The 27,883-nt window shown below is 43.1% G+C and overlaps 1 protein-coding gene across 4 annotated transcripts in view; it reads right to left on the bottom strand.

Annotated features, from left to right (window-relative positions):
• The window catches only part of RGS6 (regulator of G protein signaling 6), a 534,053-nt gene that overhangs the window by 36,283 nt on the left and 469,887 nt on the right, over nucleotides 1-27,883 (bottom strand). For all 4 annotated transcript variants that reach the window (XM_063091836.1, XM_063091838.1, XM_063091840.1 and 1 more), the window contains exons 13-15: nucleotides 22,720-22,830; nucleotides 12,011-12,136; nucleotides 3,353-3,539 (exon numbers count right to left, since the gene is read on the bottom strand). In XM_063091836.1, coding sequence (XP_062947906.1) covers nucleotides 3,353-3,539; nucleotides 12,011-12,136; nucleotides 22,720-22,830 — 424 coding nt within the window. The remainder of the gene's footprint in view (nucleotides 1-3,352; nucleotides 3,540-12,010; nucleotides 12,137-22,719; nucleotides 22,831-27,883) is intronic.

Raw genomic sequence — 27,883 nt, 5'->3', positions numbered from 1 at the left:
AGAAAAGGAAGAGAGGCCAGGGCTCTCTCTCTCTCCTGCCATGTGAGGACACAGCAAGAAGGTGACCGTCTGCAAGCCAAGAAGAGAGCCCTCACCAGGAACCAAACCTGCCAGCACCTTGATCCTGGATTTACCAGACTTTAGAAGTGTGAGAAATAAACATCCGTTGTTGAAGCCACCCAGTCTCTGGTATTTTGTTATAGCAGCCCGAGCAGACCTAACACATACCTACACACACAAGTTGAGGAAGAAAATATACCAAAATAGGGGTTATCTCTGGGTGCTAAGATCACATGTAATTTTTGGATTTCTTCACCAAATATGTAAAACATACAAGCATAAAAATAGAATATTAATGACATTAGGAGAATAAAATAGTAAATATTTAGTTTATCTTACTGTGGGCCAGACTCTATTACTTTTTGCTGTGCTTCCTTTCCCCTAATCCCCACCCCACCCTATGCATGGGTTCCATTGTCTCTCTGCTCTACAGATGAGCAAAGGAAGACTCAGAGAATTTAAGCAACTTGCCCAAGGTTGCTCTGCTAGTAAGGAGCACTTTGTATATTTATGGTGGTAACACATTTAAGAAACAATAGGGAGCAGGCTGAAAATAGTAACTGGCTTAGAAAGCGTGTTTTATCTGAATTCATGGGAGACCAATTCTAGCAGATAATGGGGAAGTTAGGGATGCGTAAGACATTCTCATGTCTAGTCTACCATACAAGGTTACCATGGGAATGAGATATAATATAATGAGATATAATATATAATATATTTGGAAAAATGGCAGAGCACTCTACTGATAAAGGCTGGGTGTTCAGAAACTTGTCAAGGCACATTATGCTGACTTCACCTATCAAGTCTTTCTTGAATTAGAAACAACATAAATGTCCAAGAAGAGAGGACTGGCTGACTAAACCATGGTGCCTTCACACAATGGAATACTGCGTGGCAATGAAAGAACCTGGGAACCATCATATTGTTGCTGCAGTGTTGACATTGCGGTTTTGAGGTTGCCCTGTGGTAATGCAAGATAAAACAAATGAGTAATTATGCTACCATCCATGGTGTCCTTTGGAACCAGGATTCTCAGCATAGAGAAAGGAGGCACAGATCTAAGAAAGGAGAGGTTAAATACAATCCCCTGTAGTTCTGACTTTGAGTTGAAAGAATCAGTATAAACTCATGGTATGTTTTTACTACAAACAACAACATATTTCCTAGCTCTGTCCATTGAAAAGTCCTAGAAATGATCACCAACCCAGAGACAATTAGCACTTCTAAGTGCCCATATTGTGGTCTCTAAAAACCATTTCCCACTAAGAGGAATCATGGAGGAGACACGGTTTATTCCAGGTCTAGGGCAGAGCCTGGAACATTTTAGCTTCCTTGCTATTTGGATGATACCAGAGACTTCTAGGGTCATGTCAGAAGGACCAGCTGACCAGAGGTGGCACAATCCAAGCATCAATAAAAATAACAAGCAAAATGGATTAAAACACATCAAATATGTTTAAACTCATGAGTTTACAAAAATACTAAAAAAAAAAAACCCTCCAAAACTCTAATTGATAACCATAGGAAAATGACAGTAAACTACTCATTCTTTTGAAAACTGGTAAATAAAGGGAAAGAATCATTTATCCTGGCTTTCCTATATGAACTGCACTACTACTGTTAATCAAATAGTGACTGAGAGAAATTTCTCTTTATGGAAGTATTACAGCTAATAAAGAAAGAAAGTGATAAAATTAGAACATCACCATTCTGTAAGCCCTAATTAACTAATGGATCTAAGCAATAAACATCAATAGTTGCTAAAATCACAAAAAAAAAGACAACTGGACATTATGTGCCTTTTGGCAACAGAGCACAACACAATCCATGAAGTAGTTTTGTCCAAACCTAAAAAATAAAACGAAATAAAAATCTAAATCTGACTAAATATCTAAATCAAACAACCAATTAACAGGAAATGCAAATGATAGAAGAACATGCTAAATAGCACTGCAGGGCTGCAATCGGAAAAATTCAGATGATGGAAATCTTTACAGGACAAAGTATCCAATTCCTCTATCAGATAAACTGTAAGGGGTCAGGGAGGGGAAGAGAGAGAAAGGGAATCTATAGATTAAAAGACACTTAAATGTCAACCTACTACAATATTCTACTTTGGAGCTGCAAAGGGTGTGAGGGGTTTGTGATTTCATGAAGCAAAGACACTGAACTCTAGAGAACCAAATCTGCCTGGTACAGGCATTCAATGGAGTTCACTACCAGGGGATCAGAAAAGACAGTTATGGTTTTAAAGTTGGTATGTTACCATCCTGAAGTTCTGAGCAAATGATAAGGCACATTGGATGACAAGGACACCGGTTGTGTTCTCATGCCATTACTCACATTGGTGCAGCTACAGTGAGTTTCCTAAATTAGATAATAACATCCACAGGAGTACAAACGACTCAAATTCTCTGCCAGGAACTGCATGGTTGAGAGGAATGAGGAGTGGGGTTGAGGAGATATGAGCAAAATCTTAAGCCCTGTCCCTGGGTGTGGGGTGGTGGGAGAAGACAAAATTAGGGGCCAGGAAGTAAGCAACTGATCTGATGCTCATCTTAGAAATGGCACCTCCGAGCCCTGAAGATTAAGCCCACTGTCTAGGGTGGTTTCTGTGGCTCTGTGTCTTTCACCAGCTTCTCTGGCATCTGTGAGAATCCTAATTGTGCCATACAGGGCAGGGAGTCCCTCTTGCCGGCTTGCTTTAACCCCAGAGTTCAGCCCTTTGGGGCATTTCTCATGCTGTTGAAATTGCCCGTTTACTTAGGGCAGGGCAGGGGCTTTTTCTGTTCTTTGCGGTATCTCACCACACAGCACCGAGCCTGGCACATAGAGGTGCTCATCAAATATGCACTCATAGCTGGGATCTCTGCAGAAGCAGCGCAGAGTCATGGTTATGAGGGTGGGCCTCACAGTTAGACAGATGGGGGGTCGACTCATGCCCCTGCCAGCTCACTGTACCCACTTTGCCCATGCTGTGTTATGGTTCCCTGATTCTACTACTGACCTAATACAAGTCTTCAGCTTTTGTAAAATGTTTTGAGTTTTCCTGGAAAAGATAAAGCATATAAATGTACATTTCTGTTTCTGTGCAGTAACATAACCAACCTAGGCAAATAATCTGGGAATTTCTTTGTACACCTACGTGGAATGGTTTCCTTTGGTGGACTGATAAATAATAAAGCTTGAAATTCTAACTACCAACAATGCCTTAGACTTGTATTAGAGGGTCCGGTGGTGAAGTAGACAAAGAAACACCTTACATCACAACCGTTCAAGTAGATAAGCAAACCTGGGCATCTTCAAATGTGTATCTCCCTCCATCTTTGACATTTTGACTGGTTATCTCATAGCTGTGAGAATCCAGGTTGATTGCACTTGGGGCCCCTGGAGCCAGGAACTCTTGCCAGATTTCTTCTACCCTCTTGGCCACATCCTGTAGGGGTTGTTTCTTGAGATCTTGGACAGCCAGCCAGAACCTGAAGTGGGAGCAGAAACACGGTCACTTCCAGGGGGCTCAGCATCTGGACCCTGCTGGCCGTGATCCCAGAGCTGATGTCCCATGAAGTTTACTCTGCAGCATCACCCAAGCTGCCGTGATGCCATGGGTCACAAAGACCATCGGGACTGCCAAAAACACACAGGGTATCTCCCTATTGTGAAAAAGAAGGTCAGCTTGCTTCTGGTTACCAAAAAGAGATTTCTCTCCCTTTACATCAAGGTTTCTCAATCTCAGCACTATTGCCATTTCAGGCTAGATAATTCTTCATTGTGGGGGCTGTCCTGCGCATCATAGGATGTTTAGCAGGAGCCTCTGCCTCTACCCACTATGTACCTAAATGGCACCCCACCCGCCAAGTTATGACAACTAAAAATGTTTCCAGACATTACCAAATATCCCCTGGGAGGTGAAATCATGCCTGGTTGAGAACCACTGCTCTACATACGTGCTACTACACAGACAATGTGAGTCCCTTTGTCGAATCTGGTTGGGATCAAAATGAAGGAAAGATCACAGAGCAGGCAGAATCCTGGAATCATAAAGAATATTTGAGCTGGAATGAACCAGACACGCATGTCATAGATTGAGAAACTGAGCTGATTCACATCAGTGTTCACCATGGTGCTTGACATGTAGTAGGAGCTCAATAAATGGCTTTCAGATGGAAGAGGGCTCATCTGGAACAAAGCTGAAAGGGTATACATGGGGGACTCTTTGCCAAAAGATTCTCCAGAGAGTGCCAGAAAGAAAAGTCTCCTGCTCACTCCCATGTTTGCCTCTCTCTACTCCCAGCATCTGCATGGGAGCTGCCACCAGGAGAGGCACTGTGAGCTCCTTTCTGCTGAGAGCAGCAGCAACCAGAGCCAAGGCTTGGACAATAACTCCCAGGTCCTGGGGATGGTTCCAAGGCAGCCTTTCGGCAGGACCAGGGTCCGGGCAGCACACCCTTTGCCCTGTGAACGGAACAGGCCAGTTTCCCCATCAATGAGAGAAGAGGACAGGTCCTGTGCTGTGTGGTTCCCATGGCTGCAGGAATCACATGGAGTCTAGTCAATGAGAACGGAGGCGCAAGAAAAGCTGAACCACGACATGGTGAAAAGTGCACTCAATCTGTCATCAAATTTCACCCAAACTAAGATGTACTTGTTTTTTTAAAAAGGTTAAGCATGTTTTTGTTGCTGTTCAGAGAAATGCCTTTGGAGCCAAGTTCATGGCCCAAAGGTGCCACTCAGTGGCAGAGAGAGGTAATGCAGCCCCATTTCCACAATGAATAGAGAGGGTGAGGGTGTGTGTGTGTGTGTGTGTTGTGTGTGTGTGTGTGCGTGTGTGTGAGTGTGTGTGTGTGTGTGTGTGTGTGTGTGTGTGTGTGTCCAGAATGCTGGGCTCCAACTCGTCCCCTGATTTGCCATCTAGGGTTCTAACGATCTCCTTAAAGAAAACCCTCACGGTTCTCTCACTGATCCTGAAGAGCCAAGTGAAAGCAGGGAAGGAGCCTTAACGACTTCACTCAGTCAGATCAGGAAACAGTTCTGCCCTCATCCTGACTATGTCTTGAATTGTCATACCTTTCTGGGTGTCTCTTTCCTCATCTGTAAAATGGGCACAAATTAGGTAGAGGGATACATGGCACAGGTCTTGAAAACTTCCCATCCAGGGGATGGGAGCTGAGGAGGGGTCTGTGTGGTGGCCACAGGTTCAGTGCTGGCCAGGTACAATCTCTACAATGCTGTCTCCTCCTCCTCAGGTGGGCTGGGCAGATGCTGCCAGGGGCTCTCTCTACTTCCATCTGTTGCCACCTGCCCTTCAGCACCAGCCCTCTTTCCTTCTGCCCAGGTCCTTGGTGCTTGTGTCCTCTCTCTCCCAGGGGACAGGAAATCCCTAGTGCTTCTTTAGCCAGGGTCCAGAGGGGTGGGGAAGGCAGAATCTAGAAGGAGCTGTTAAACTGCTGAGTAGTTCTGGTGGGCCCTTGAAAGTCGAGCTGGGGAGCGGGTCTCCTCCATCTCTGAGGCCCACTCCCTGCGTTCCTTGGGGGTTTCTCTGGAACTAAGGTCTGCCATGAAATGAAGGAGGTGGCCGGAATGCTTTCTGGTGATGAGAGTTCCTACAGGTTTTCTCTGTCTGAAGACAGTGTTTGATAGGCAGGTGAAAAATCCAGGAAACCTGGCTCTAAAAAAAGAAGCTGGTATTGGTTTTTCAAAGGACTGCGCGGAGTGCTAAGGGGCAACTCGCCACAGACTAAGTCAGCCAGTCCTCCTCAGCCACATGCTGGGCAGATGGGAGAACAGCCCTCTCTCAGGGAGTCGCCTCTGGGCTGAATCCCCGGCTGGAAGCAACTTTTGGGGCCAGCATCCTTCCCACGCCTCCCAGGCCCCTGCAGCGCCTCATAGATAGATGACACCCGGTGATTTCCTGACCCTCCATCACTGTCACGTGGGGTCTTCTGTGCTCCAGTCTGCACTGAGGGGGAGCTACTGAATCCTTCTAGGAAGGCCCTGAGAAGCCTGGCAGCTTCTGAGCTCGGCAGCCTCCCTGTGGCTCCTGGGGCCTCCAGGTCCCTTTTGCAGAATTATTTGGGAGCCACATTAATGCACATCACTTAGCTGGATACAGAGAAGGTCTGGAGCTAATGTAAATGCAAATTTTAAAATCAAATTTAAGAAACTTTAACAAAAATAAATAAATAAATAAATGAAAGGTGCTTTTTGTGAGATAGAACTGAAATTGCATTACAAGCTCAAGGACAAACAACTGGCATGCTGGCGTGGGTGGGAGACAGGAGAGGAGGAGGAGGAGGAAGAGGGGGAAGGTGTACAGTGACATTTAGTAGACAGCAGTTTTCTCCTGCACAACGGGGACTCTCCCCAGCCTTCTGGCTGCCTTGGAGATGACCTGCCTTATCCCTCTCAGGTGACAGCAAAAGTGCTGTCACAACAGCATCCTGACATCCCATAAGTGTTTACCATCACTGGCTCTGAAGAACCATTGTGTCAATTTGAAATTCCGAGCAGGCTTCAGCTTGTGTTTGCCTGAGCTGGGAGCTCCGGCCACACTTCCCCCACCCCCGTTCCCACGGAGCCACAAAAGGTCCTCCGCGCACATCTACCGCGGATGGGAGGCCCGCTGAGGCTCGCTGAAGCTTCTGCTCTTATCAAAAGCCTGCAGGTAGCGCTCCTCCCCGAGGACACGGGGACGGGGGACGGGGGGAGTGAAATGCCAGCAGCAGCAACGTCAGCTCCACCCATCCTGCCTGTCGTGACCGGCAGGCCGCAAGGACTCGCTCCTATCGGGAAGGCCACCTGTCCCGCCTCCACTGGTCGCCGCCAGCCGTCAGAGCAGCAGGGAGGCAGCCGCGTGCCGGCGTTTGATCCATGTTAATAGCGTAGAAATGCAGGCCTTTGGGGAGAGGCAGCCGGGGCTCAGAAACCAGGGGGTGAAGCCGTGGTGGACAGGGGACTGGAGGGCGTGCAGGGACCGCCCCAGGTGGCCTCTTTGCTCCCTGGATGCCGACGGGGAATGGGCTTTCCTGCTCAAGGCTGGCTGCAGCAAGAGAAACCAAGTGGCCGTGGGTCTTTCTGCCTCCTGCCAGGAGGTCTGGGCAGTCCCTCAGGGACCAGCTTACACCTCTTTTCACACCCTAGAATTTGTATGGTTAGAAAATACCGCCTTTGGGTCGTTCTGCGAGGAAAGCAACCTCGGCGCAGGCGGGCAGCAGGAAGCGTCTCTGCGCCCTCTGCTGGCCGGCCGGAGACTCGGGAGGATTAAACTTGACTGCGGCGCGGGCCGGGCTGGGATTCCCGGTGCCTGAGGTGCAACCAGCACCAGCACCCGGCCGGCGCCGTGGAGGCACCTCTGCTCCGATGAATCATGTGTTTGGTTAGCGGTGGATCCCGCCGGGCCCAGTGAATCTTCCGAGGTCTTCCTGGGACTCCGGGCGATCGTTGCAGGTGGGAGCTCTCCAGGCAAACCTGGCAACCCCCCTGTGCTGTCTTTTAATTGCTTCTGCCTTCAGCTGACACTGCGTGGAACCAGCATCATCAATCTGCAGGCCAGAAGAACAACTACGTTCTCTCAGGAGACGTTACTGCTCATAAAAAATGTACGGGGCACGCTCTGTGCTGAGTTTTGATTTTTAACTCGTACCTTGCCTTGCGGCAGAGGGTGTCAAGCCAGGGATGACAAAGATTTGTGCAGGGAAAGTATGAGAGAGGGGGGAGAAGGTGGCATGGAGCGATGGTCACCATTCTGGGAAAATGCACAGAAAAGGGAAAAAAGAATGAGGTCTACTAACTCAGCCGGGTTCCCTGCATCAGAACTACGAGGCTCCTGCCCTGTGGACAAGCCATACACGGTCCCTTGGCACCCAGCAGACAACTGTCCCCATGGGCCACCAGTGTGAATGGAGCCCTGGGCTCAGCTGAGGCTGGGTTAGAAAAGGAGAAAGAGAGGCAATTCCTGCCATAGAGATCTTCCAGCTGCAGCAAAATGCGCTGCTGGCCATGCCTCGTCCAGCCCCCGGAGGTGACGGCCCTCCCTCATCTTGTACAGTCGCCCAGAAGGAAATGACTAAGGGGACTTCAAACTATTTTATATTGTCATGGAAGTCTTTCCTTGAAGGATTCAGGGTGACGCTTTGGGGCTTCTCTGTTCCACATCCTGAAGCTCCAGTATAAATTCCACTACTTGGCCACTTAACTGGCACTCTGTGTGCTGTGCAAAAATGCTATGATCTAAGCGCCCCTTCCTCTAGAGAGATGGGAGGGAGCACAGGACACAAAAGAAGTGGAGAGTCTCTCTTTTCCTCTCAAGTTCCAATGCCAGCAGCCTGGGCTCTTGACCCATCCTGAGGAGAAGGGATGACCCCAGCCAACACAACCAATTGGCAGGATCCTCAGGCTGGGCCACTCTGCACGACTCCCAGGGTTACCTGCCACTCTCATAGACCATGGTGGGGGGCATCTGCGTGGCCAGCCGTGGCCACCCGGGAAGGACAAGGGGAAAGCACAGTCAACTCTGAATCTTTGAGAGCAGGGTCATGGTAGGTGCTGAGCCAGTATCTGTGGCCGAAGGAATGAACACAAAGGGAAGGGGAAGAAACCACTTTGGGATGGGTGACTGAAGAGTCCAGAAGCTGTGTGATTTAGAACTGAGCTTCCCCCACGTATTCAATTCTGCTGAATATCAAAAACATGGAATTTGGGCCTCCAGAGAGGATTTTAGAAGCTCTTGGGCTATACTTTTTCTCTCTGCTGTTCAATTTTCTGCGTCCTCTTTTCTGTTATGTATCAGAGGGGACCCTCCTTAAGTCTGGATTTATGTGTGCATGCTGGGGGCATGCGCATGCGCTTTCCTCCACTCAAGATTAAATGTAGAACTTCTGGCAACAGCAAGGAGCTGGAAGAGGCACGAGAGGTGACGGCAGGAGGAAGTGCTGAACACCTGCCAGGGACATACTCCTCCATTCACTCTGGGCCCTAGGTGTCATGCATATTTTGTGAGACTTGTCTGAATCAATATGTGGCTCTGGCTACACTCAGGGCTTTCCAGACTGGGCAAAGGGGCAGCTAAACCACTAGATGCTCCTGCCACCCTCACAATGGCCAGGCCCCTGTAGCCATTCTTTAAACTCCCTGCAACAGTACAGGTGGCAGAGGGTCATAGGGCCACTACTAGGCTGACATAGTGAGGTAAAGGGGGTCTCTATACCACCCCACTTTTGGGGCTCAGAAAACAATACCCCAAAGTATGGCGCTGTGGCATGCTGAGGACTGTGAACTAAAGGACATTGGAAGGCCTCAGCAGTAGCTTCGGAATCACGTTCTCTCTGACCTCTCCTGCCTTCCTGCCTCTTGCCCCTCCCTTCCCCCCAAGCGAGTCATTGAAACCAGAATTCTTCTTCCCCAAAGTGGGTCATAGAAACCAGAGCCCCCTTCTCCCAAAGCCAGCCATAAAACCTAGAAATATTACTCTAAACTTCCCCTACCTTTCTGTCTAGCAGCTGACCATAAAGAAATTCTTTGACCTACCTTGTCTGATTGTAGATCATAAGACCCTCATTCCAGAGGGGTCCTGCTCTATACCCCAGAGGAAGGAATGCCACACAGGGGCCCAGAAGAACCTGAACAGACAGGCCTGGCTGGGTTCCTAACTCAGTGAATTGCTGTTAGATCATTCGTTTTTTGTCCAATCACATTTCTACACAGCCATCTAGTCTTCATCGAATCTAAGCACAAAAATGAACAGTTTTCCCTGGGTCTTTGGGTCTTCACTTCTGAAGCCTCCAATGGCACGTAAAACTCTGATTAAATAAATTTGTTGTGCTTTTCTCTTGTTAACCTGTCTTTGTCATAGGAGTGTTGGCCATGACCTTTATGAGGGGTGAGGGAAGGTGTCATACCTTTTCTGCCCCACACCATCTCAGGAACCCAAGTGGAATAGAGTGAGAGAGGAGATGGGAAGGATGCCAAGGTGTGACTTATGGGGACCATGCTGGGGGTGGAACCTGGGACTGAGCTGGCCATACAGAGAATTAGTTGTCTTAGGACCTACTATCAGACAAGGGTAGTCAGAGAATTTCTTTACGGTCAGCTCCTAGACAGAAAGGCAGGGGAAGGTTAGAGTAATAATCCCAGTTTTTATGTCTGGCTTTGTGGAAAAGTGGTTCTGGTTTCTATATGACCCACCTTGGGGAAGAGGAATTTTGGTTTCTATGACTCACCTGGGTGCATCAACTGGTCACAGAAGGGCTGGTTTTCTACCAGCATCTGCCTTGAGGCATAGCCTGGGAGGCTGTCTGAGCACCACTCCAGTGAAGAGTATTAGAAGTCAAGCCTTCTGTCACAAATACTTTATTAGGAACTGAAGCAAAGCTCTGAGATGTTTTTAGAATAATGCTTTAGCGTAAGGAAAGAACTCGTGTCATAACCTGAAATAAGGTGTTCAACCTTATCTGGTTTATAATAGACACATGGATTCCTAAGTACTGGTACATATAGTTAGTTGGCATGTACATATCCTCCCAGGACTTTATGGCATGGAGGGTCCCACTGCCACCCCTGTGCTCATACAGGCTTCAGCACAGGACATTCTCCCCTCTTCTCTGTGTATCGATAGCCTGTGTATTCTTCAAAGTCCAGCTTATGACTTGCCTACTCTAGCTTACATTGATTCCTCTCTCCTTAAATACTTCTAAAATGGTTCTTAGAGTTTACACTCATTTATGTACACTTAATGATTGAACAGTTTCTTGTGTTTTTTTCCTCAAGGACCTACAAGGCCATTGCAGGCAGAGATCATGCATCCTGACTTTCTTGCATCCCTCAGCAAACTCTTGCGGGACTTGATACAGCAGAGGTCTGTCATAAACATCACTCGATCGATGTATGGGACTAAGATGGTCACCAACTTCAAATAAATAACATAGATTTTGCACATTAACATTGGAGGAGAGAGTCTTTTGTTTGCAGTATATGCTCTGACTTTTTAAGTCAGAAACATTTGTAAAAATTAACAAAATCCTTTTTAAGAAAATAGCACCAGAAGATGGGAATTAACCTAGTATATAAAAGAGAACCTGGTTCAAAGAAAAACAAAAGAGAGATAGATGTTCATCTTACCCATTGAGAAGTCCCCATTTTGCTAAGATCACTATGGGGTCTTAGATAAGTCATGTTTCCCATGGGTGTCTCTGTTTCTTAATCTAATACAATAAAAAGCTGAATATACCACAAATTCCCAAGTTTTTCATGACCAAGGACGCTTTTCCTCTCACATTGGACCCCGTGTGTTGAATGTTTCATTTTTCTCCTATTGAACAGAAATTATTAATACATTTTTCATAAAGTATGTTATAGACCAATAGAAATCAGATGCTCCCACTGGCATCAGATGATCAGAGTAACCCCTATGTGGAGTCAACAAAAATCCCCCCAGAAGGAAAAAGCATGTCTTAATCAGCTTGCACAGTTATGTCTCCAGTTATTGAATGATATTTACTTTGGCTTTTTGAAATTCTGAAATGAGCCCATTGACCCCTCTCTTTTCTGTTTAGCCTTTCAGACATCCAGGACCCCAGGGTGGGAAGTTCTGGAGGAGAGAGACTTTGGACGATCTCTCCAGTATGAGCTCCACGGTTCTGCGGTTTTACTTGATGAATAGTGTCATCAAATCTGCCTGACTATTTAATTATTATTGAAGACATGTTTCCAATTAGTTGAGCAAATGTCATCCGGACTTAAAGAATGAAAAATGCTGGTGTTGGTAGATGCTATTCTGGCGGTAACAAAGTTGCATATTTTAATTTGATCTTCTCCATTTCAACCTTAGCCAGATTAGCTGGAATTTGAACTTGAACCCTAATAATATTTTATTGAAAGAGGGAGGAGGAGAGACTGATTATGCAAATTTTCTCACACACATTCTTCACACGGTGCAAACCATCCAGAGATTTACCTGAGGTTTTCTGAACTGAATTCAGACTCCAGGAATCGTAGGAACTGGTCGCGTCCAATCTGGTCCTTCAATATCTCGTCGAAAGAGAAACCCCATCTTTTGACTCGCTGCTGGCTAGGCTCTTTGCTTTGGAGATGGAGGAGGAGGTTTAAAAATGATCAATACCAGGCAAAAGTGTATGCCATATTCTCATCAACAACTCAAATCCATTTTGCTGTCATGCACCAAAGGAAAATGTCTCATATTTAAGGGATAGATTTTATAAAACCTGCACAAATTCCAAACTCAGACTTTTGTTGGTTATACCAACAGTAGTCAACAGTACAAAGTTTCTTTAAAGGTGGCCTGTGAGAGGGACAGCATTTAGTCAGGGTTACCAGGGTGCCTGTCCAGTGGCCACTGTCCCCAGAAATGCAACACTACCATTGATTAGACCTCCCTGGACCATTCCCATCAATTATGGACCCACCTTCCGTCTCCATCACTTTTTTACTTTTATTATAACCCGGGATGCTTCATGAATTCAATCTTTCACCAAAGACATTGTCTCCCACTTCTCACCCCTTCCTCAATCCACAGGGGAGAAATTAGGGGCTTGTTTAGAGTTGAATGACGTGCACTTAATCAGAAACGCACCAACTCATCCAGGATAAACCGGATTCACTGTTTAGAAGCAGAATATTGCGTTTACTTACTGATTCAGCAACTACAGACAGTGCTTACAATATAGTAGACATTATTCCAGCATTTTACATCTGCTAATTCACTGAGTCCTCACAACTACTCTGTGAAAGAGGTACTCGTATTATCCCCATTTTCCAGACAGGGAAACTGAGGCCTAGTGACAATTTGCCGAAGGGCACGTAGCTAGGAAGTGGTGGAGTCCAGAATCAAGTCTAAGACAGCCGGGCTCCAGGGTACAGCTCTTCACTCTGCTGTGCTGCACAGCTCATCTTTGCTGTGCCATGTCCCATTCAGACTAAGGAAGGGGGGTTGGTATTGTTCTTCTGGTTGGACAATGAGAACATTTCCTTCAGCTTCTGTCTTTCCATTTAAAGCTGATGTGCCGGATTTATTCTTCTGAAATAGGGTCCTAACTCACATGCTATAACTCCTCCTTACTCAAGTTGTGGCTTGTGGATGCAAAGTAGAATCATAGGCGCCACCCAGACCTGCTGAATCAGGATCTACAGTTTAACAAGATCCCTAGGTAATTTATGTCCGTGTTAAAATTTGGGCAACATTGGTCTAGCATCACTTATTTTTCTTCTTTTTAAAAACAGACACATACTTTTTATTATTTCTAACAGACAGTAAGTGAATAAAAATCATGTTTCTTCTTATCATGGAGTTGACATAGTCTCAATATTTATCTTAGAAAATTACACTTGGTAAAAAGGGGAAGAGAGCTTGTGTGTTGGAAGGCGTGGAAATGCCAATAACTCTAGACCAGTACTGTCCTGGAGAACTTTCTGTGATGATGGAACATTCTGTATCTGTGCTCTCCAATATGGTAGCCACGAGCCACATGTGGCTATTGAGCACTTGAAAAGTGGCAAATGTGACTGATGAACTGGATTTTAAATTTCGTTTAATTTTAAATAATTGAAGTTTAAATTTAGATAGCCACATGTGCCTAGTGATTACTATAGCAGATACACAGGTCTAGATACAAGCCATCCAAACCTAACTACTTCTGCACTGATAGATGTAATCAGCAACAGAAGTATCTTCTAATTCCATGGATAGTGACCAATAGATCATGTGCTTGGGGGATCAGGGAAGCTCTTGTACAATTTTGCATTTCCAGGCATAGGCCAATAGGGTCACAGTGGTGGACTAAGCCCATCAGGTCAAACAATGGAGAATTTCATGAAAGATCTCTTCCAAAGCACCAGGCTGGGCCTTTTACAACAGGACATGAGGACATATCCTGGATTCTGTCAAACACAAACCACAGAACTCAACAACTCAACAAGTTTCCAGAGGACCAAAAAATACTGTTTATAGAGAAATCCTCCTGGGGTTGAGGCTAGCTGAAAATTTAAGCCCCAGACTGCTGTAGGACGCTGTCTCTTTCCATCAGAGTCATGCTGAGACCTAGGATGGACACGACCATCTGCTCTTTGTTAGCCAAAGATTCAGGGCTCTTTAGGGATCGTGCTGGTGGCAGCTGCACTCTGATTAAAGGCTGCGCCCAGAGAGCCAGCTGTGATAAGTCGCTCAGTCTCTGCAGCGATTGACTCATGAATGCACGCCCACCACCAGTGTCACCACTTTCTGGCACCCAACCCGTGAGTCCACATTCATCCCACCAGATTCCTTGGTGGTGGCAGGGGTGAGAGAAGGGAAATTTTTCAAGTGGGCCAGAAGGCTTGGGGTGTCACTGTAGGTGTAGAATCAGAGGAAGGCCTAGGACAGAAGTCGGGGATGTCTAGAAAGCTGTAAGGTCACCTATCAGCAGAAATAAGGGTGTCTGGAGAGACAGAACACCCTGGTATGTTAGTTTCTTAGGGCTACCATAACAAAGTACTAACAAACTGGCTTGCTAAAACAGAAATTTATTCTCTCACAGTTTCAGAGTCTAGAATTCCAAAGTCAAGGTGTTGGCAGGGCCATGCTCTGTCTGAAAGCTTCAGGGGAGAATCTGTTCCATGCCTTTCCCTTGACTTCTGATGCTGCCAGCAGTAGTAGGCATTCCTTGGCTCATAGGTGCATTGTTCCAATCTCTGTCTCCGTTATCACATAGCACCCTCCCTGGGTTTTTATGTCCTCACATGGCCTTTGCTCTCTGTATGTCTGTGTCTCTGTTTTCTCTTCTTATAAAGACACCAGTCACATTGGATTAGGGGCCCACCTTACTCCAGTATGACCCCATCTCAACTAACTGCATCTGCAACAACCTATTTCCAAATAAGGTCAGATTCTGAGGTCCTGGAGAGGACATGAATTTTTGGGGTGATACTATTCGTCCTAATATACCTGAGTGCCCTCAATTATCCATTATTCAAAATCCTATTTCCACAACTGGATGCTCCACATTTGCTCGTTTTTTTCCCAAGTACTATTTGGCCATCAAGATTCTGTTCTATTAAAAGCTTCTTAGATACAACTTCCCCATATCTATCTTTACTGTATCACTTGGGTATTTCCAGCATCATCTGCTTTAAGGTTCAAGAACAGATCTGAACATGTTGCTACCACTGAATGGTCTCTTGCAGTTATAAAATAATTCTGAAAATTAAAATATCTCTCAACATCCATCCTCAGGTGACTGGTACCATAATTATCTCTTGGCCAAACTCAAGCAAAGAATCCATGGAACTCACAGCCCTTTTATTTACATTCAATTGTGTAGAAATGCTTCCTTATAACATTTTTTTTTTATTATAGTTTTGTATCATCATTCGGGTTTTTTAAGGGTTTATGTTGTTGTCTCTCCAGCTATCTTGTGAGCTCTTTGAGGAAAGACCATGTCTCACGTGTCTTTGTATTCACCATAGTACTTTTCACATGGCAAGTGTTCAACACTAAAAGGAAATCAATCAAAAAATTGTGTATAGTGCTGACAGCGTTTTCTAATTACTAGCTGGATGCCGTTTTCTAACTCTTATTTGTCCTCTGTGCCCATTGATTCTCATCAAATTCTTGCCTCCCACTGGGCAGCCCAAACCAGCATACAGTAAAGACAGGTGGCTCTCCAAGGGAGTCCATTTTTCATTCCAGCTGATCTACCAGCTAAAGAGCATGGAGAAAATCTCCCAAACTGAGAACAAGAAAACCAGATTCAGAGGAAACAGCTATCTATGAAAACACTCATTTCTGCAGGGCCTGAACAATGCTAGGCCTATGCAAGAAGCTGTCCTTACAGTGCCCCATCTGAATCTCAGTATAAGTGAGAGAGGTAGATATTTGTATTTAAATTTCCAGAGTTCAAAAGAGGTCAGAATGTCTGAGGCTGCATAGCTGGTTAAGTGGCAGTCTGGAATTGGAACCCAGACCTACCTGTCCACTCCACAACTTGCCTTCTATTTCTCTCGTTTGATGTCTAAACTAAGAATTGAGGAAAGATGCAAGCTACTTTCATATGTTATGGACTGAAAGTTTATGTTTCTTCCCAAACTCATATGTTGAAATCCTAATCTCTAATGTAATAATATTAGGATGTGGGGCCTTTGGGAGGTGATTAGTTCACAAGTGGGATTAGTGCCCTTATGAGAGACCCTGGAGAGCTCTCTCACCCTTCAGCCATGTGAGGACATAGAGAGAAGATGGCCATCTATGAACAGAGATCAGCCCTCACCAGACACTAAATTTGCTGGGACCCTTGACCTTGGACTTCCCAGTCTCCAGAACTGTGAGAAATAAATTTCTGTTGTTTATAAGCCACACAGTTTATGGTGTTTTTGTTATAGAAGCTAAGACAAAAATTGGTACTGAAAGTGGGATGCTGCTGAAACAGATACCTACAAATGTGAAAGCATCTTTGGAACAGGGTAATGAGTAGAGGTGCATGAGAGGGTTTTGAGGTATACGCCAGAAAAAGCCTACACAGCTGTGAACAGACCTTTAAAGGTGATTCTGGTGAAGGCTCAGAAAAAAAGAAGAGAGTTGGAGAGAAAGCCTCAATTTTCTTAGATAACACCTAAGTAATCCTGAAAAAACTATAATAAAAAAATATGTCACAAGGAAGCATTTCTACACAATTGAATGTAAATAAAAGGGCTGTGAGTTCCATGGATTGTTTGCCTGAGTTTGGCCAAGGGATAATTATTGTACCAGTCACCTGAGGATGGATGTTGAGAGATATTTTAATTTTCAGAATTATTTTATAACTGCAAGAGACTATTCAGTGGTAGCAACATATTCAGATCTGTTCTTGAACCTTAAAGCAGAATGATGGTAGAAATATGAATGGTAAAGACCATTCTGATGATTCAGATGGAAATGAGGAATATGTTATTAGAAGTTGGAGGAAAGGTAGTCCTTGTTATAAAGTGGCAAAGAAGTTGGATGAACTGTGTTTGTATTCTAGTATTAAGTGGAAGGTAGAACTTGCAAGTGATAAAATTAGATATTTAGCTGAGAAAATTTCTAAGCGATATATTGAAGGTGCAGCTTGGCTCCTCCTGACTGCTTATAGCAAAATGTAAGAAGAAAGAAAAGGCTTAAAGATGGCACTGTTAAGCAAAAAAAAACTAGGACCCAAAGATTTAGAAAAGTCTTAGCTTATCCATATTGCAAAAAAATGAGAGCACTAATGATGTAGCCAAATGACCATTTAGTAAGGAAATCAGTATGGATCAGTCATCTCAACAAAAGCCAAGAGGTATTCTTCAAAACAATGGAAGAGTGATCCTGAAGGTGATTCAGAGGACATCAGGGCTGTCATTCCGACCACAGGCCTAGAGTGCAAGGTGTATCTGGGTTGGGGGAAGCAGAATAGTTTCAAAGGGTGGGTTACCTTTCTAGTTCAGGTAGGCCAGGATTTCTCAGAGGTGGAGTCCCCACAGAGAGCTGTGGTATGAGCTGCACCCAGCAGAGCCATGGGGACTGGGTTGCCTAGCAGAGCTATAGGTGTGGGACCTCAGCCTGCAAAACCATGGGGCCCTGCAGATAGCTGCTGCAGGGCCATCCCACAAGGTTGTGGGGATGACGTTGCCACCCATGTGGGCCAGGAAGGCAGAGCATCTGTCCAGGAAAGCCATGGGTGCCCAGGAAAGCTATGGAGGTGGGACCACTGCCCCAGTGGGTCTGGGAGGCAGGCATTGGGCCAGAGAGGATTATTCTTGAGCCTTAAGGTTTAATGTTATTTATGCTGTTACATTTTGGACTTATTTGGGACCCATTACCCTTTTCTTCTTTCCTACTTATCTTTATTTTTTATTTTAATGGAAATGTCTATCTTATACCTTTTCCACCATTGTAGTTTGGAAACACATAACATGTTTGGTTTCACAAATTCACAGCTACAGAGGATTTTGCCTCAGGATGAACTGTACCTTGAATCTCACCCATATCTGATCTAGATGATATTCAGATGAGATTTTGGACTTTAGATTTTAGAGTTGATGCTGAAATAAGTTAAGACTTTAGGTGCTCTTGGGATAGAATGAATGTGTTTTGTATGCAAGCAGACATGAATTTTGGGGAGTCAGTGGTAGAATGTTACACACTAAATGTGTCTCCCAAACTTTATATGTTGAAATTCTGACCCCCAGTGTGATGGTATTAGGAGGTGGGGGCTTTGGGAGGTGATTAGGTCATGAGAAATGGGATTAGTGTTCTTAAAAAAGAGACCCAAAAGAGCTCCCTTGCCTTTTTGCCTTGTGGGGACAAAGCAAGAAGATGGCCATCTATGAACTAGAAAGCAGGCCCTCACTAGACACTAAATTTGCTGATGCCTTGATCTTGGACTTCCCAGCCTCCAGAGCTGTAAGAAATAAATTTCTGTTGTTTATAAGCCACACAGTCTATGGTATTTTTATTATAGCAGCCTAAATGGACTAAGATAAGTTATTAGAAAAATTATAATACAAGGGACAGTTCCTTAAAGAGAAAATATCCAATTACCCCATCTCAGGGCCAAGGCTATTGAAGAAAAATAGTCACAATTTTACTTAATAGCCCAAGAACAACCTGAGTGTCCTGAATACTCTCATGAGAAGGGTCCAGTTATTTAGTGCATGTAACAACCCATCCTAAAATCCAGGGGCTTAATACAGTTTGTTCTTGGGCCACATATCCAGGACCCAGAGGGGAACCCTAGCAATTTACTGTGCCCACCCATTAATACACTCAGGTGAAGCTCTACAGCTATATTAACTGCTCAGAGGAAAGCATGGCAGGGGGAACAGAGTGAACCACACCAGGGGTTCTCAAACTGTGGTGTGCCTCAGAATTACCTAGAATGCTTGCTAGAAATGCAGCTGCCCAGAACCACCTCAGGATATTTGGTATTTTCAATGAGCACCCCAGGTGATTTGGATGCACACCGTGATTTAAGACCCACTGATCCACAAAATTGCTGAGGGAGCCCTCACCAGCTGCTGATACAGTCCTCCTAGACCACGACTGCAAATTAGAGTCACTTGGGGAGATTTCAAAGAATACCAAGGTTTCATTGCCAGAAATTCTGAACTAATTGGTCTTGGGTGGGGTCTGGGCATTTGTATTTTTTATAAACTCCCTGGTGGTTCTAATGTATAGTAGGATTGAAAGTCCAGACATTCATTTATAAAAACAAGACGTCCTCCAAATTGCTGGACATATGAAAGGAATGCTCTTCTCTGAGCAATGATCAGAGTAATGAAATAATGAAACCAGAAACAAGGATCCTCGAATCAATGACCTCCAATGACACAGACTAAAAGGAAGACATAGCGGGGAGATATGAAAATATAAAATATGAAAAAAATCTGTATCACACTCTCAGAGAGGATTCAAAGAATATGCATCAATAGAACAGAGAAGTCTGCTAAGAAAAAAAATAGCCCCAGAAATTTTAAGAAGTCTTGGAAATGAACAGCATGATTGTCAACCATCCCTCCCAATACTCAGGAGGAAAAGAAAAACTCATTAAAGTATGAAATCACTGAATGGACTCCATTGAAAACCAAAGTGGTGACTCTGAAGAGCAATTCAAGGAATTCTATCTTTTGAACATAGAATAAAAAGACTAAAAGATGAAAACTATCATTGAAAATATTTCAGATATATGGCAGCTCCATCCCAGAGGCTCACGATTCCTACAAAAGGATTTCCTGAAAATCCTTCTTGAGGATAGAACAGGAAAAAAGAGAAGTAATATAAAAAGAAAGAAAAAATCCTCAGTTAAAAAAAAAATTTAAGTTCTTGGATCAGATCAGAAGGGACTACCTAGGACAGGTCAGAAATATTAGAAAGAAGACACCTGTCTATATACCATTTACTTTTTTAATATTGAGAGAAATATATGTTCCAAAATGTTGTTTTAAATGTGTCAAGTTAACATACCTATGCAGGAGAATGGGATTTGCAGGAGGTAAAGAGAAACTTCTACTTTTTATATACCTCCCTACTATTGGTATGAACTAATGACATTTTTAATTAAAACATGTGACTATAAAATTAAAAATGTTTTTAATTAAAAATTAAAACATTTAAAAGTAAATATGACTAGAATAAAAACTAGAGTAAAAAATGTGAATATAAAACTTGATTAATAAAGCAAAAGTCATGGAAGAGAAGAACAAAAAGAAAGAATGAGATTCAGAAAACATTAAGAAATATCAAGAAATAGATAAAATATATGATCCAAGTAAATGTGACTATTTTATATCCCAATATCCAAAGCAATACACACCACTAGAAAATGGGCAAAGAACACAAGCACAGGCAAGTCACAAAAGAAGAATGAATAGCTAATAATGATGTGAAAAGATTCTCAAGTACATTATGAAATAAAAGGTAAAATGAGATAACCTATCATATTTGCAAAGATAGAAAGATAATGTTTGGGTTGGTAAGAATGTGGGGAAATGGGCACTTTTAAGCTGAGGGCATGAAAAAAATTTGTTACAGTTTTGCTCAAGAGGAATTTGGGCACATGAACTAAAATTAAAATATCTATATAATTACTAGCAATACTACTTACAGAAAATTTATCCAAAAGAAATAATTGGACTGTGTATAAGGATGTTCCTTGAATCACTGTTTATGTTAGAAAAGAAAAAAAGAAAAAAGAAAAAAAGGACACCAACTAAATATTTATGACCTGAGGATTGGTTAAATAAATTTTACTTCACTCATGCCAGGAGTCAGTACAGTAGTTTCCCCTTATCCACGGGGGATATGTTCCAAGACCTGCAGTGGATGCCTGAAACCGCGGATAGTACCGAACCCAATATACACTATGTTTTTTCAATCTGATAATCTAGGTGGTTACTAAGTGATCGATGGGCAGGTAGCATATACAGCATGGAGATTCTGGACAAAGGGATGATTTGTGGTCTGAGGAGGACAGAGCAGGACAGCATAAGTTTTTATCCCAATACTCAGAATGGCATGTAATTTAAAACTTATGAATTGTTTATTCCTGGAATTTTCCATTTACTATTTTTGGACTGTGGTTGACCACAGCTAACTAAAACTGTGGACAGTGAAACCGTGGATAAGGGGGACTACTGTAGTTACTAAAAAGGACAAGGTAGCTCTATTGTTTACATGGAAAGGTTGCCAAGATAGACTGTTATTTAAAAAAATTATTGGACAGTGTATGTATAGTGAACCCAATTATGCAAAAAAATAGGATATAAAAATCCAAAGGGATAGACACTAAATCAGAAATTCCCAAATTTTCTGAGTTCACAGTGTCCTTAGTGTCTCAGCAAGTTTTTCACGGTGCCCCTGGGCCAAAAGAAATACCTAACAGTTTCATTTATTAGTGCCATGACCAATCAACTTAATATGTATTTATGTCCTAACACTTTAGCTGTTTGAAGCACACATAAATTAAAAGAAAAAAATAGTATTTTTATTTCATTCTTCAATAACCTCAATGTGCGCCTGTTGGGCACTGCACATTTTCTCAAAGTTTGGAATCAGAGTGGACCGTACCACCCTCATTTCCTATTCCATGTTCATTTTTGCATGGTACTTTATTTTTCTCATAGCAACTGCTCTGAAAACCCAGATCTGCAAAGATGTGACACCATTGAAAGGAATGTAATGTGCTCTAATGTTGAAACTGAACTATCTTAGTCTGGTAGTGTATGCGATATCTGATATATGTCAAACATCACTGTATTACCCACAAAAATTTAGAATATCCTTTGGTAACCCTGGGAGTTCCCTGCGGTGCCCCAGGGTGCCCTAGTGCAGTTTGAGAACCATTGCATCAGACTATAACCAAAGGTTCTTTTGGAAAATGAGATTAGGTTAGAGCAAGAGAGAATTTTCTTCTTTATGCACCTCTTGATAGTTTGAACTTTTTATAATAAGCATCTTTGACATTTATTACTTTTTATAAGGTTTTTCCATTTCAGGGAAAGGAGCCAGAAAAAGAGCAAAAGTGAAAAAGAATGTGAGAGTGATAGAGAAATGAAAAATGAAATAAAAAATTGTGCAGGCAAGGGGCAGAGTGTGTGAAGGCACACCACGCCAGATTTGTCCATGTGTTTCCTTCTGTAATTTTGAAAGTGGTCCACGTCCCTCTGGGCTTTTGTTCCTCAGCTATTAGGTAAACATGCTGGCTTCCCACACTGGGAAGGAGCTACTGGATGGAATTATTGCTGCCAGTTACTCCAGCAGAGCAAAGTGATGACAATCACAGCTCCGGAGCCCTCTGCCTGGGTTCAATCCCAACTCCGCCACGTACGAGGTCTGTGACCTTGGCAAATTCATTAACTCCTCTGTGCCTCAGTTTCCCCATATGTTCAACGGTGAGAATGTTTAACTGTTGAGGAGATTCAATGGAAAGACTTACTGTGTGATATGGCAATACAGAGTAAGTGCTAGCTATTATTATTGCTGCTGCTGTCTAATATGAAATAAGCAAATGGGGCCAACAAGTTCTTTTTCTCCAGCAATCGCAACTAAGAAATGGTGAGGGACTGTCCCAGTTGTCATGACATCCAGAGGGTCAGAGAGAGGTCAGAGGGAAGCCACAAAGGATCCATGTACAAATCAAAGCTATAAGGAGGTTGAAATCATTAAAACATTGTTCTTACCTCATCTCTATGTCCCATAAAGCGATGTCGTCACTGATCCAAGGATTGGATGGCTCGGCTGGCGTTATAAAAGGGTCATATTCCACGTACTGTTCCGTGTAAGTAATTAAGCTGCAAAAAGGAAGCAGAGCAAAGAATGCCACTGATTTCCTCTAAAAACTTTTATTCTGTTTTACGCAAACATTATAGAAGTCCTCATAATTCTGAATTAAAGGGAAAAATTTGTTTCTACTCCCACTTCTGACATATCAAACTGTTTTCATTTGTCGGTGTTCTCTTCTCCTTATGAACATATCATTTTTGCATTGTTGCAGTCATAGTATACATGTGCCTTTTATGTCTTTCTTTCTCCACTTAACTCTTTACCTGGTTATGCATCTCTCCTTGGTTATGCTAGCCTTATTGATACACTAGTCCAAACCTGCTTGTGTATTGACCTTCCATAAAGACAATGGTTCTCGAAGCATCCAGTGCATGCAGAAGACACTTCATCTCCACCAGGCTGCCTCTCAACTGGATGACTTTCTTATTATAAAGACTTTGAAGTTCTGGGAGACCACACAAATATTTTTCCAAAAAGCAACTTAGTGTTTTCTAGTTATAATTGCAATCTAATAAATATGTTAATCTAATTGATAGTTAATATAACATAATCTATTTTAAACTAACTTTTTAAATCAAAATGCATGTAGTTAAAACAATAGATTAGTACTAAATGATTACTTATACAAAAAAAGCAAAAGCAATTATGTTTTTCTCCTATCCCTGCTCACAGAGACATCTACTTTCTACTTTCTATCTTTTCTAGCATTTAACTGTATATTTCTAAACTATATGCTTTTGTAGTAGTTCTTGATTTATCAGTTTTAGACAAGGTTATAACTTACTATTCACCAGTCCCTAACCCCCCCACTATCCTCCAATGATCTTCCAAATACACTTGTATAATAATTTTTGTTAAATCAATGATCAGGGTCCACATAACTGAACTAGATAAAATTGTTTGCTGCTCAAGTGTTTTAACAAACCTATAAAACTTCTAGCAAGAATTCTTCCACATCGTAACACATCAAGTAATTGATCAGTTCTGTCTCCCTGCCTCTTGGTGATCTTCTCCCCCAAAGTCTTTAGTCCTCTTGCTCCAATCTGGACTGTTTGCTCTGTAGTCTTGATGCAAAATAATCACCCTGAGACTTCCTTCATTTCTGTGTCGGAGCCCTTGTTTCCTGGATTCCGTGTCGGTCTCTTGGTTTACTCTCTGGTTGCATTGAAGCACATCCTTTAGTAGTTTCCTAACAAAGTGTGCATGAAAGCTAAATATTTTGAGGCCTTGCAGGTCTAAAATTGCCTTTATTTTATCTCCATACTTGACCGATAGTGCTGGACATAACAATGCTAGGTTAAAAATCATTTTCCTTCAGAATTTTGAAGGCATTGCTCTGGAGGAAAATGAAGGAGAACACATCTTAAAGATGGAGGCACTCTTGCTCTCCAGGACTTAGACTGTGTCAGCAGAAATGCAAAAAGACGGGGTCGGCAAAAATTCGCAAGGCTTAACCGCAAACCACAGACTTCCTATTGAGTTGCCTAGGAGATGTGGAGGTATGGGAGGGGCTCACTGCTGGCTCAAACATATATAATACATGCCTGTAGACAATAAAGTTGCTTAGTGCATGCACTAAGTCCCAGAATTTTGCGTCTGGCCTCTGGCTGTCCACCTCCCCAGGCGGCAGCCCCTAGCTCAAGGCGTGCCCTGAGCAACTCACCTTGCTGCACTCTCTTGGCAGAGCTATGTGTGGCCCTGCTCCCTGGGGGACTCCTGGCAGAGGCTACGTGTAGTCCTGCCTCATGAGACCCCCAGGACCAAGAGAACCATGCGTTGCTCCACTTTTTTTTTTTTTTTTTTACTATTGTGTTACTATTGAGAAGTCTGGATCCATTTTGATTCCTGTTCTTTTGTTCAGTTTCTTTTCTGTCAACTTTATTGATAGAGTTCTCTGAAATTTCATGATGACTCTTGGTTGTTTTTATTCACTGTGCTAGGTACAATGTGAAATAGATAAAAAAATATTTCCCAGAAATTCTATATTATTTCTTTGCTAATTTCATACACTTCATTTCCTCTGTTTTCTTGTTCTGTAATTTTTTTTAAGTTAAATATTGGACATCCTGAGTTGTTAATCTAATTTTACCTCCCATTTTTTCACTTCCTTTTCTTTTTGTTTGACTGTCTTTGGACCTTTCTATTTATTTAGTTTTAAAATTTGGAAAGTCACTTTCTTTTCACTCTTGTTTATCACAGTATCCAGTTCTCATTTTATGGATGAAATATCTTCTCATATCTTAGAGGATATTAATTCTATCTTTTTGTTGTACGTTTCTTCTGTTTGGTGAATTGTTTTTGGTTCCTCCAAGTTCTTTTCTTGTATTTGTTTATGCAGATCATTCTCTTTTACTTTGCAGTTTTCCCTGAGCGTCTGGAAATTCTTTGGACATCCATTTGTGCTTAAGAGAGAGATTCTAAAACCTGCTTGGAGGTTCATTGTGCTTGGGGACAGGGCTTCATCATTGTGTTGTGGGGCAGCTTGCCAGTTTTTTCACTAAGGCTCCAAATGAGGGATCTGAAACCTTTCCTATGGGGACATCTGTTTTTCTCCAGCGCAAGGGTCAACAAGCTTTTCCTGCAAGCCCAGAGAGTAAATATTTTAGGCTTTGTGGGCCAGATGATCTCTGTTGCAACTACTCAGCTCTACTGTTGTAGCACAAAGCAGCCATAGACAATTCATAAACAAATGTGTGTGACTGGGGTCCAATAAAACTTTATTTGGGAAACCAGAATGGAGTAGATCTGGCCCACCAGTAGTAGTCTGACAGTTTCTTGCCTGTGGATGTATGTGAGGGATCATCAAAAAGAGATTTGTGTTACCTTTCAATTCTATTTTTTCGTGAAATCTTTGAAGCAACTTCATGTCTGGCTACTGGAGGCCTGAGAGTAAGGCAGGGGAGGGGCAAAGGGTCTCTTGGGGCTTGGAACCTAGTACCCCAAAGTACAGCACCTTGGCACACTGAGTACTTTAAACGAAAAGAGATTGGAAGTATCTCAGAAGCAAAGCTTTTCAGATCTTCTCCTGTTCTCCTGTCTTCCACCCCTCTTCTTCCCCCAGAAGTGAGTCAAAGAAACCAGAATTCCTCTTACCCAAGGTGGGCCATAGAAACTAGAACCCCTCTCCCCCAAAGCTAGTCATAAAATGTAGAAAGGTCACTCCCTCCCTTTCCTTTGAAAACCCTCATTCCAGAGGGGTCCAACCCTATACCCTGGAGGAAGGAATGCTACACAGAGAGCCCAAGAAGAATCTGAACAGACAGGCCTTGCTGCATTTCCCCCTCGGTCTATCACCATTAGATCATACCCTTTCGTCCCTTCCCATTTCTGCACAGCTATGCATTCTTCATGGAATCTAAGCATAAAAATAGACAGTTTTCCCTGGGTCTCAGGGTCTATTTTTCTGAAGGTGTCCATGTCATGTAAACCTTTGATTAAATAAATTTGTTGTGCTTTTCTCTTGTTAACCTGTCTTTTATTACAGGAGTGTTGGCTGTGACCCTTATGATGGAAGAGGAAAGGAATCACACCTTTCCACCCTTTGAGGTCCCACAGTTCAGTATGTAGAGCTGCCATTAATTCTCTTGTTTTCAATTGGCCCCTTATGATGTCTGATACGCCCAAGTTCTGAGCTTATGTGGCTCAATTTCTTGGGAGAATAAACTAACTGTTCCTCCTTTACAGTGGTGGTGAGTAGGACGAGTATTTCCTAGTGGGGCAGGGGATCCAGGGATCCAGTCTCCCGAGCTAGGCTTGACCCCTTCTTCTGCTGTTAGCTCTGGAACTCATTCTTGCCTTCCAGGGCCCTGGTCTCTTCAAGAGCCAAGGCCCGATTTTGTTGGGCACCCTGGCTCACTTTGTTACAATACTTCTGCCTCAACATGTAGGTTATAATGTTCTTCACTCTGTCCCCATCGACTGTCTTCTTTTTTATTAAACTTTGAAATATTTTAGCCATACAGAAAGGTATCAAAATTGTAAGAAATCACCCTTGTATTTGACTACCCAATTAAAAAGTTAAAACATTACAAATAGAGAAACAGGGGCCTGCAATTATGTGCCCCTATTCCATAGACTTTTTATCTCAGAAAAATTTGTTGAAACCATTAATCTGCTAATTACATGAACTTTTGAGTTCATACCATTTTTATTCCTTTAGTGACATGTTGCTTTTGGGGAAAGAGAGAAGATAAACATATGTCTACAATATTGTCTTGAGTGAATTTATTATAGTCTTCTTAATCATCCCCTTTATATTAGACATAGACTTTTAATTTTTTTTTTTTACTGTACATAGTGCTGTAGTGGGACACCATTGTTCATTCAGGTTTTTTCCATCTTCCTCCGGGTTATTTATTTAGAATTCACATCCATAAGTGGGATTTTTTGGCTAAAAGGTATGAATATTTTTATGTCTGTTCTCCTGTCTCCCACCCCTCTTCTTCCCCCAGAAGTGAGTCATAGAAACCAGAATTCCTCTTACCCAAGGTGGGTCAGAGAAACTAGAACCCCTCTCCTCCAAAGCAACCCCCAATAAAATTTTCCTTAAGCATTGCCAGCCTGAGTGTCAACAATTTTCTCCACAACTGGTAAAGCCAGAGCTGCAGTTCCTCCTACTGAATTGCAAGGGGCACCATGACCAATTAGCTTAATGCTGAAATGTAAAGAAATTAGTCAGAGGCTCCCTTTCATTGCTACTCAAAGTGTGACCCATGGACCAGCAGCACAGGTCTCACCTGGGAGCCTGTTAGAAATGCAGAATCTCAGGCCCTGCCCCAGACATGCTGAGCCAGAATCTGAATTTTAATAAGATTCCCCAGGTAATTCACATTCATGTCAAAGTTTGTCAAGAACCACATCTTATTCCTCAATGTTCTGAGGGACTCAGGACACAGGACTTTTTATTCATCAAATCAAAATGAAGGAGTCTCTGATAATTTTGGTTTTAATAACTTCAGAGCCTCCTCTCTTTTCTAGGTGTAGACTATCCCAGTGGGGTAGAGGGAGCCGTGGCCCAAGTTGAAAAGCCTTGGTTTTAATTCTCCATCGAGTCATCGATCT

This window comes from Cynocephalus volans, chromosome 3, assembly GCF_027409185.1.
Source record: "Cynocephalus volans isolate mCynVol1 chromosome 3, mCynVol1.pri, whole genome shotgun sequence".
In the NCBI taxonomy this organism is placed as follows: domain Eukaryota; kingdom Metazoa; phylum Chordata; class Mammalia; order Dermoptera; family Cynocephalidae; genus Cynocephalus; species Cynocephalus volans.
This window is presented reverse-complemented; position numbering and strand designations above follow the sequence as displayed.